This window comes from Sinocyclocheilus anshuiensis, unplaced genomic scaffold (assembly GCF_001515605.1).
Source record: "Sinocyclocheilus anshuiensis isolate Anshui unplaced genomic scaffold, SAMN03320099.WGS_v1.1 scaffold67, whole genome shotgun sequence".
In the NCBI taxonomy this organism is placed as follows: Eukaryota; Metazoa; Chordata; class Actinopteri; order Cypriniformes; family Cyprinidae; genus Sinocyclocheilus; species Sinocyclocheilus anshuiensis.
This window is the reverse complement of record NW_015552546.1, coordinates 2,474,469-2,485,430: the sequence shown is the minus strand read 5'-3', so window position 1 is coordinate 2,485,430 and position 10,962 is coordinate 2,474,469. Positions and strand designations below refer to the sequence as shown.

At 33.9% G+C, this 10,962-nt stretch overlaps 1 protein-coding gene across 4 annotated transcripts in view; it reads left to right on the top strand.

The window, feature by feature from the left end:
* Positions 1–10,619, top strand: part of camk1gb (calcium/calmodulin-dependent protein kinase IGb) — a 27,031-nt gene extending 16,412 nt beyond the window's left edge. For all 4 annotated transcript variants that reach the window (XM_016454714.1, XM_016454715.1, XM_016454716.1 and 1 more), the window contains exons 4-13: positions 1,144–1,218; positions 1,318–1,456; positions 1,572–1,695; positions 2,676–2,751; positions 3,074–3,186; positions 3,292–3,370; positions 5,800–5,887; positions 7,411–7,748; positions 9,490–9,588; positions 9,681–10,619. In XM_016454714.1, coding sequence (XP_016310200.1) covers positions 1,144–1,218; positions 1,318–1,456; positions 1,572–1,695; positions 2,676–2,751; positions 3,074–3,186; positions 3,292–3,370; positions 5,800–5,887; positions 7,411–7,748; positions 9,490–9,556 — 1,099 coding nt within the window. In that variant the 3' untranslated portion in view covers positions 9,557–9,588; positions 9,681–10,619. The remainder of the gene's footprint in view (positions 1–1,143; positions 1,219–1,317; positions 1,457–1,571; positions 1,696–2,675; positions 2,752–3,073; positions 3,187–3,291; positions 3,371–5,799; positions 5,888–7,410; positions 7,749–9,489; positions 9,589–9,680) is intronic.
* The last annotated feature ends 343 nt before the right edge of the window (positions 10,620–10,962 follow it).

Sequence of the window (10,962 nt, the reverse complement as noted above, 5' to 3'; positions counted from 1 at the left end):
TGTCAAACTGATGAAGATGTTTTCTTAATTTGCTGGTGTTTTTTCAATTTGCATGTGTTTTCTTAAGTTACAGCGCATTGAGCTATCTCGGCCACCGTACCAAACAGCTGATAAAAACATCACAATAATCTACACAAAGTAATCCACATGACTACAGTCCATCAGTTAACGTCTTGTGAAGCGAAAAGTTGCGTGATTGGCAGTTTGCTAGGTTTTATAACAGAGCAAAATAAACTGGCTGGCATTTTAAAATTGAAACAGCTAATGTGTGGAACAAATGCAGTGTTTGTCTTGCATGACACTGATATTTTAGTTTATGGATGAATATATGCAATTCATATCCAATATATTATATAAATTCAGTCATCTCCACACAGTCTGAAAGTGTGTGTACTTTTGTATCTTTAAAACATTAAACGAACAGTTTTGGAGAAAAGTAGCACTGTATCACTTGCTCATTAATGGATATTCTGCAGTGAATGGGTTCTATCAAAATGAAAGTTCAAACAGCTAATAAAAATCATCACAATAATCGTGTTTGTAAGAAACAAAACCATCATTAAGACGTTTTTAACTTCAAACTGTCGCTTCTGGCCAAAAAGTGCTCTATCCATAATAATGCTTTCTCCAGTGAAAAAGTCATCTGGTCTGAATCATCATCTTAATGATGGTTTTGTTTCTTAAAACATGCAGCTTTTCACTTCACAAGGCATTAATTGATGGGTTGGAGTGGTGTGGATTATTGTGATGTTTTTATCAGCTGTTTAGACTCTCAAATCTGACGGCACCTATTCACTGCAGAGGATCCATTGATGAGCAAAATATGTAATGCTACAATTTTTCCAAATCTGTTCCTGTTAAGAAACAAACTCCTCTACATCTTGGCTGGCCTGAGAGTGAGTGGATTTTAAGCAAATTTAAATTTTTGGGTGAACTGTTTCTTTAAGTTTTAAACACAATACTATTATAGCTGTTGTGAAAAGTGCTACACATTGAAATTCAAATGGGAATTACAGTTCGGAAGGAAACAGAGATTGAGAATAAAATCAGATCCAAGGACATTGAAAATGCATGTACAACATAATTTATCCGATGTTAAATCGACATAACCATCTTCTAACTTATTAATCTGTTGTCATATAGGATCAAACATGACAATGTGGTTTGCTTGGAGGATTTCTATGAAAGTCGGACGCATTACTACCTGGTCATGCAGCTGTAAGCACCTCTGTTTGTATTGACACCCGCTGAAACCCCTGTTACTTTAAACCTCATGTGTCTTTATAGCATGTTGTTACATTGCTCATATCCCATCAGTGTTTCAGGTGGTGAACTGTTCGACCGGATCCTGGACCGGGGCATGTTTTCAGAGGCCGATGCTAGTCTGGTCATCAGACAGGTGCTGGAGGCAGTCAGCTACCTGCACAAAAGCAGCGTAGTCCACCGCGACCTCAAGGTACAGAGACGCCGCATTCACACAAACATACGCATATATCAGTATGGACGATATCAACAGATGTCGACTTAAACCCACAAAACATTGACTTCCTGCATCTGTACTCTCTCTACAGCCAGAGAATCTGCTCTACTACAGCCCTGATGAAAACTCCAAGATCATGATCAGTGATTTTGGCCTGTCTAAGATGGAGGATAATGGCATCATGTCCACGGCCTGCGGGACTCCAGGATATGTCGGTAGGAACGATGTCAAATAAATGGGGTGTTTTAAACAGCCAGTGAATGTCAAAGCACAAGAGACACATCTGTAAATCTGAAAGGCCGCATACACAGCTGCTTTTTGATTGAAATTTCACAAAATATTCACCTTCTGTAATGTGATGTTTCTCTGAGTGACACACAGTCAGTGTTCAGTGGGAAATGCTGTAGTGTGCTTTGAGTGGTTCATGTGCTGGATTAGTATTTGTTAATATTATTTTATAAAACTGTGCTGGTTGCATCAGCAGAAAAGACAGAGTAAGATAGATTATAAAAACATGTTAATATTATTAACTGTTACAGTATTTAGTATTTATGCATATATTAATGCTTTAATTTTATCATTTGAGGTTTTATTGTAAGATTAGTTTAAATTTGGGGCATTTTGATAGAAATTTTGAAGACAGGTGTTCTTTTGGTATTATTTATATTATTTATTAATATTAATGTATATAGTATTTATACGTATATTGATATACTTTCATTTTAATATTTTCAGTTTTTATTTTACTTTTAGTTACAATTGTAGGTATTTTGATGAAATATTATAAAAAAATAAGTGTTATTTTGTATTATATTTACAGTGTACTGTGATTAGAATTTATTTATTCTAGTATTTATTAACATATTAATAAGCTTTTATTTTTATATGTTCCGTTATTATTTTAGGTTTTTTTTGTGTGAAATTTTAAGTGCTATATATATATATATATACACACACACACACACACACATATATATATATATATATATATTTCAGCTTTACTTCAGTGAGCAAAAAATGATTTTTAATAGTTTTATTTGTAGTTAACGACAACACTGATTAAAAACCAACTTTTTTTTTTTTTTGCAAATAACATGCACTTATGATCTTGCACAATAAATCCAAGGACATTTAAGACAATAAACAAGGTCTATTTAAAACCATGTTGTTTCTAATAATCTGTATTTCCTCACAGCCCCTGAAGTATTGGCCCAGAAACCTTACAGCAAAGCCGTTGACTGCTGGTCTATTGGAGTCATCACCTACATCCTGTAAGTCATTCCTAGTAGGGATGTCATTTCTAAGAAACTGATTTTTATACTATATTTGCTCCACAAGTGAGTTGGACTTTAAACAGCATTGCTATTTACAGAGAGTGATAAATGGATGCCTAGTTCTTAATTTAGAAACCTAAAGCTTGTGTTTGTCAAAACTGACAGATTATCAGTTTAAATCAGAGTGAGTCACTGGTTCACCAAAGACCTTTAGCTGTGCTGGTTACCTCCACACAGAGAGCGAACGATGTCGGTCTCTGAGATACACGGCGCCCCCTGCTGGAAGTTTGCATTTATTTACTTTGCTGTATCTTTACAGTCTCTGTGGATATCCTCCTTTCTATGAAGAAACCGAGACTCGTCTGTTTTCCAAAATCATGAAGGCGCAGTATGAGTTTGACTCGCCCTTCTGGGATGATATCTCTGAGTCTGGTTAGCATCCTATACTTCCCCACTGCTAAATCATCTCATGTGATTCTGTAAAACACAGCTGTAACTAGAAGCCTTTAACCTCTTGCATCTTTATTATCTCTCTAGCAAAGGACTTCATCCGCAACACGATGCAGAAGAATCCTAAGATGCGTTATGACACAGAGCAGGCTCTCAGACACCCCTGGTGAGTGATCATAGGACAGATTTAGTGCTCTTTAAATCTTATGAGCCTTAGTGGAGATCTCTGTTGTTTCATTTATGTATCAGACATGTCAGAAATACAACACAAATGAGACATTGTTGATACAGAGTAAGAGTATAAAGCTATAAAATTATGGATCGTATAGCACGGATCATTTGCAATGTCATTATTGCTAACTAAAACTATTAAACGTAACTTTCGGTCAGAAAATTAAGCAGAAATAAAATATAAATATTAGATAAAAAATATCAAAAATAATATTTGGTAATTGAAATGAAGCAGAAATTAAATACAATATAAATATCGGTAATTGAAATGAAGCAGAAATAAAATACAATACAAATATGAGATGAAAAATGTAAGCTTAAAAAAATTACAATTATTAAAAAAAATTGAAATGAAGCAGAAAAAAATAAAATATAAATATTAGATGAAACAAAAAACTTAAGCCTTAACATTTGTACAAATTATTTTCAGTAATTGAAATGAAGCAAAAATAAAATGAAATAAAATATAAATATTAGATGAAAACATTTAGTTTAAACTTAAAATAATTTAAAATATTTTTGGTAATTGAAATGAAGCAGAAATAAAATAAAAAATTAATATTAGATGGAAAACTTAAACTAAAATTAAAAATGTTGCATTTGCAACTAACTGAAATAAAATAAGCTGAAGTTCTAGTACTAAAATGACTAAAGCCGAAATAAAAAGATAAAGCTAAATAAAAATATTTATAAAAAAAAACCAGGAAAACTAGTAAAACTGAAAAAAAGACAAAATGACTAAAACTTAAATTAAAATGAGAAATGAAACGAATAAAAGCATATTCAATATTAATACTATAATAGTATAAAAATAATACTAAAACAACACTCATAATTCAGTCTTAATTTAATGAGACACATTAAATGAGAGACTTTCTATTCATCAAAAATCCTGAAAAAATAGTATCACAGTTTCTCCAAAAATATTCTAAACAAAAAAAGCATTGATAATAATCAGAAATGTTTCTTGGGCAGCAAATCAGCATATTAGAATGATTTCTGAAATATCATGTGACACTGAAGACTGGAGTAATGATGCGGAAAATTCAGCTTTGCATCAAAGAAATAAATTAATATATTCATATAAAAACTGTTATTTTAATTTGTAATAATATTTCACAATATTACAGTTTTACTGTATTTTTGATCATATGAAGGCACCTTTGGTGAGCATAAGAGACTTTTTTTCAAAAACATAAAAATTCTTACTAAGCCCAAATATTTGAACAGCAGCGCATATTGCATAACATTTATAAATATTTTTAATAGCCATTATATTTGGAACGGATTAAAATGACTAAAGCCGAAATAAAAAGATAAAGCTAAATAAAAATATATATATAAAAAAAAAAAACAGGAGGTACAGGAGCTGTGGCGACGGGACGTGACATCTCCGTTCCCTCCTTCAGCTTAGCCTACCTGTTTATTCATTTATTATGGTATGTAACTAGCTCACCTTTTTGCGGCACCATGTTTGCGTAGCACATCCTCGTGCTTACTGGCAATGTGCCGCTTCAGATTACAATATGAATCTTTACTAACTTTAACAGTGTCCCCCCACTCCCTCTCAGTTTCTTCTCCCTGCTCATTCTTAACTTAGATTTTTTACTTTACATTTATGTATAAGGTTCGCTGAACTCGTTCAGTCTTCTTCTCTCAGTAGAGTAGTCAGGAGCAGAACGATGTGATCGCTCGGCTCCGAAGCGAAAAGCTGAATATGCGCTGCATCTGCTGCCTACTTATACTCGCGTTGTGATCAGCGGCAGCTGGATGCAATAATCGCATGCCAATGAGCATTGGCTTGTTTAGTTTACACTCGAAGTAGATTGGTCTCTCTAAGCGAGATCCCAATTTCGTCGGTCATCCGACGTGACGTCAAGAGTGACCGACTGAAAGGGAACTAGTAAAACTGAAAAAAAAAGACAAAATGACTAAAACTTAAATTAAAATGAGAAATGAAATGAATAAAAGCATATTCAATATTAATACTATAGTAGTGTAAAAATAATACTAAAATAACACTCATAATTCAGTCTTAATTTAATGAGAGACACTGAGTTCATATCCCAGACTTTGCGAATCTGAGCAGTCTGAGAAAATGTTGAGATCTCTTCTGAAACTTCAGATGAGATGCATATGAGGTTATGTGGGTCTTTTTTTTTCTTTCTCAGATTTAAGCAAAAGTCTCCATTTGCTCTTCATTTAATCTCATTGCTGTGCAGGAGAAACAACCAGAGATTCCCACAGTCAAGAACTGTTTAGATCAAACTAAACTTATTTCTGTCTTAGGGATTGGTTAAAACAGGAAACAAAATCCTTCTGTTTTCCACCAGCTCTGGTTTTAAATCCAGCTTTGTCTTGCAGGATTATAGGAAAGACGGCCCGGAGTCAGGACATCTACCACTCCGTCAGCGAGCAGATCCAGAAGAACTTTGCCAAGTCCAAGTGGAAGGTAAGGTCATGTTTCATAACTCGGTGTATTCTCGGGTTAGAGTGTGTCTCCTGTGGTTTAGTCTCAGTTGGCTTTTTCAGATGACCTCTGGACTGATTACACAATTCAGCTTTAAATACGAGTGGCTGATTTGGTCACCCGTCTTGCCTATAATTGCTCCATCTGTGTGAATATCTGGAACAGACCAGTTTTGAGACATTTAAAGCAGCGCTAAAGTGTTTTCTCCTAATCACATCAGCTGCCAGATTTATTTTACATAAAATGGGTCTCCTTCTTATGGGGGCTAACATGTTGAGAGGAAATTAACTCAAACTCTGACATTTTTCCAGAGAATGTTAACTTGTGATGTGGCACATCAATGCAATGCAACACACTCAGTTTGAGCTTCTACTACTACAACCAAATCTTAACACATTCGAACACAAAAATAAATTAAGATAACCATTTTTATTTCAAACATGCTGCTTTTTTAATTAAACATGCAACTTGATGAGGTCATGTGACAATAAAAGCATACTCTTAAAACATTTATGCTTTCTCTTTCACATGCAATTTTGAAAAAAAATAGACTGTGTACATTACCAATTTAATTGTTTTTAAAGAAATGTATTTTTTTTTCTGCAAACCTGAATTAAATTGATCAAAAGTGACAGTAAAGACATTTAAAATGTTACCATTTTTCAAACCAATGTTCTTTTAATCTTTCTATTCATCAAAAATCCTGAAAAAAAATTGTATCACAGTTTCTCCAAAAATATTCTAAACAAAAAAAGCAGTCGTTTTCGACATTGATAATAATCAGAAATGTTTCTTGAGCAGCAAATCAGCATATCAGAAGGATTTCTTAAATATCATGTGACACTGAAGACTGGAGTAATGATGCTGAAAATTCAGCTTTACGTTACAGGAATAAATTACATTTTACAATATATTCATATAAAAACAGTTATTTTAATTTGTTGTAATATTTCACAATATTACAGTTTTACTGTATTTTTACTGTATTTCATATAAAGTCACCTTTCTTGAGCATGAGACTTTTTTTCAAAAACATTAAAATTCTTACTAAGCCCAAATATTTGAACAGCAGCGCATATTGCATAACATCTATAAATATTTTTAATAGCCATTATATTTGGAACGGATCGATTATTAGCACACTGCTAAGTGCATACTGTGCAGTATATACTGAATATGAAAAAAATCGCTACTTATTTCATTTCATTGTAAAACTGGTAATTGAAGATCAAGCTTAGTGCACTGCATTATGAGAGACAATGCAGTAAGCTCTGTTTGTATGCTGCAAATTAGGGCAAAAGTAGGTATTTTATTCAAACAGTGAAATTTGCATACTTTGCTTACATAGCCAAACATTTCAATTTTTGTGCACCATTAAAATGCATTGGTAGTTTTTCATTTGACTTCATGGTTCACTATAAAGATTAGGTGCTAAACTGAAACAGCTTGTTTAGACGTTTCCTGCACTCTACTGACTGTCTGAAATCATGATCTCGTCACTCCAGCAAGCCTTCAATGCTACAGTGGCCATTCACCACATGAAGAAACTGCAGCTGGCCCACTCTGAGGCCTGTCTCCGTCTGAAACAGACGCCTGTGCCCGAGATCAAGGTCATCGCAACATCCACACCTGAATCCGTGTGCAAGAAGCTGTTCGCTGAGACCCCAGAACCAAACGGCAACGTTCCCAGCAATCAGATGAGCGTGCCCTCCGGCTCCACCGAGTCAAAGAGTCAGTATCACCCGGTCCGGGTCTGTCACAGTGAGACCACCCATGTCGGGACCCTCACCATTGCAGAGAAGAGCAAACATGTGTATCACTCGCAGCCAGCGGACCTAAATGGGTATGTATTTGTGTGTAAATTATGGAAAACATGACCTTTGTTTGATCATTTGAACTAAAACTCTAAGTTTGATAATTAAGCTGTGAAAATGTGTTACACAGAAGCCACCATTTTTATAAGGTCACAGTTATGACAGCATTAACATATGACCTTCTACATTTACATACCTTCTGAAAAAGAAAGAAAGAAAGAAAATGCTTAAAACAGCCTAAGCTGGTTTGCTGATCTTAGCTGGTTTAAACTGGTCTTCCAATCTGGCCAAGATGCTGTAAAACTAGCCAATAGACCAGTCTGACCTGTCTGGGAGACCAACGAAGAACAGTTTCCAGCTACTTAGCAGTGACCTTGTTACTCATTTCACATTCGAGAAGGCTAGCCAATCATGATAGAGGTGATTTATATCTTAAAGGGACAGTAGCAGAAAGACTGGTTAGAGAGAAGGTGGAAAATGGTAATGTAAGACCTGATGATGTTTTTGGTGCAAGAAACCTCAACTAACATTATTAGTGGACATCGTGAGTGTTTTAGTTCACCAAAAACAGTTTACAGTTAATGTGCTATTTAAAACCTATTTTCAGTGTTGTTATTGTTAACTGAAACATAAACTTTTCAAAATTGTTTTAGGTAATAACGCCGAAATAAAATTAATTAAAATTTTTAGATGAATTTAAAGGTATTTCACTTAGTTGGTGAAACTACTTTAAAAGTTTTTTAAGGTTAAGTACCAAAATTGCTAAAACTAAACCTGAAATAAAAATAAATTAACCCTTTAACTGTCACCCGTCCCCTCTGTGGGACGCCTAAGTTTACTTCACTATATTACAATTAAATCCTAATCTAATCATGACAAACTATATATCGTTGGAAAGGTCTAAGACTCCTAAATAATTTTTTACAAAAACATCGGTAAAATATCTATGTAGGAAAAGTAATAGATTAATTTATGACAAGAATGCACCTCAAAAATCTACATCATAACAGGAGTTCTGACCTTTGTCAAAAAAAGTCTTCTTTGTTGCCTTTTTCTCTATCACACTTTAGAAATCATCAGAAATATATATCAATTGAAAACTTTAAATCTCAAAATTCATCCTTTGAAACCCATTTTAAAATCAAACATTGCATTACCATGAAAATGGTACATCAATATCATGTTACAAAATGTTTTCGTTCATGAATTATAAAAAAATAAGTTTGGATCGTGCACTTTCACGTCTATGTTCAAATGTGAGTGACAGTTAAAGGGTTAAAGCTAAATAGAAATAAAAATATACCCCCCCACCACCAAAAAAAGTAAATAAAAATGACAAAAGCACATAACCCTTTTTTCATTGTTGTTATTGTTAACTAAAACTTTTTTAATCATTAGTTGAAATAAAGCCAGAATAAAATAAAAATATTAGATGAGCTTAAAAAAAAATTAGAAGTGTTGCCTTGGCAACTAACTGAAATAAGCTTAAGTACTAAAACTAAAACTGAAATAAAAATAAATTAAAACCAAAAAGAAATATTTGAAAAGAAATATATGAACATAACAAAATTATTAAAACTTATACTAGAATTAAAATGAAAGCTAATTCAAAATTTTAGTAATTAGTAACAAAAGAACAGCCTATTTTACTTCCCTAATCTGCATATTTTTAAGTAAAACAGGAAAAATGTGGGACAGGATTTGATTTTATCAATTAAGTATTGATTTTCTTTCCATACATGCTCTAATTAATTACTTAAAATTCTTCAGGTACGCAAAAAGAAGCTCCAATTGTAACGGGCAGAACCTGCAGACTGGCGTTTGCTCTGTCATGTGATTGGCTGCTTTGGCACTGCATGATTTTGACAGGTAAATATGACTGCTTAAATTTTCCACTGCATATTATAAATGTATGTTGACATGAAAATGCTAAATGCCCTTATTTCTCATGCTTGCTACAGATCTGTGACCTTTCACTCAGCCCCTGGCTGCTTTCTGTGGGCAGGTTCTGCTGCTCTGTCCTGCTCAAGAGTGTTGGCAAAACAGCTGGCCACCGGCCCGCACTGTTCTGAAATACTGAAGTTTAGGGGAGTGCCTCCAAACCAGCAAACACACACACACATGCAGAGAACAAATCCAGCCTGTCACACACTCGCAAATGACACAGTATCCCTGTAAAAGCAGAAACGTTACATGTTAGGTGCTGAACCTCAGACTTTGTATTTTCCCTTGAGGAAACGGATTTGCATTATCAAGGTCAATTAATCTCTCTGTATTAAAACATCTGGAGCAGGGGTCCGTGTTATTGGACACTTGTGTAAGGAGTATTGGGAGTTTTGTACATATACCATGTGATGCATGGCTAGTTTGTAATGTGCAATAATGTGTACTGTAGTAATTCACGTGTGTACAACACTTTTGCTTCACTGTAAACTGTAATTATTATAGATTATGTAAGAAATAAGATTCCAGCTTTTCTTTATTTTTTCAATAGTTGTTGTTTTTTTGGTAATTTAACTAGAGTGAATGATTATTTTTCTAATGCAGAAATTGTTATTGTATGTTTATCCATTATATATTTTTGTCATAATAAAACAGATACAAATTATTTAACGCCTTTTCCCACCACCATAGTAAGCCTAGCCCTTGTTTTGTGCACTATAATACACTACTGTTCCTGACAGACATGAACTTTACTGTTAGAAATACTGTAAATTGTGACTAATTATCTTGTAAGAGATTATAATTAAGTGTCCTCTAAACTACAGAAAAGGTTTATGTTTGTGTAGGCTGCTACTGTTTATTCTTTGTGCAATATTTTTACCAATAAACCCTCACACATCACTTCGTTTTTGTCACTCTTCTGAGGAAGATGTCATTCACTTGTTTTGGCAATGTACCCACACAGAAATTTTGGTCAGATTGTTTAATTTAGCTGATCTAGACGAGTATATAAAAACTATCCAAAGCTCTGTTAATCCTAAAGCAGTCAGAGCTGTAGGTTATCTATTTGTGTCTCAAGGTGTACGTTTATTACTTAAAAAAACAACCTGGAAACACATTTGTATCTGTGTGTATACTCTCTTTCTTTTGTTTTATAACTGTACTGCCTTGGTTTGTTTTGCACTGTTCAATAAAAAAAGAAATCAGAAAAGATTCACGATACGCCCTCTTAAAGGGTTAGTTCACCCAAAAATGAAAATTAGGCTGTGTTTTACTCACCCCCGAGGCATCCTAGGTGTA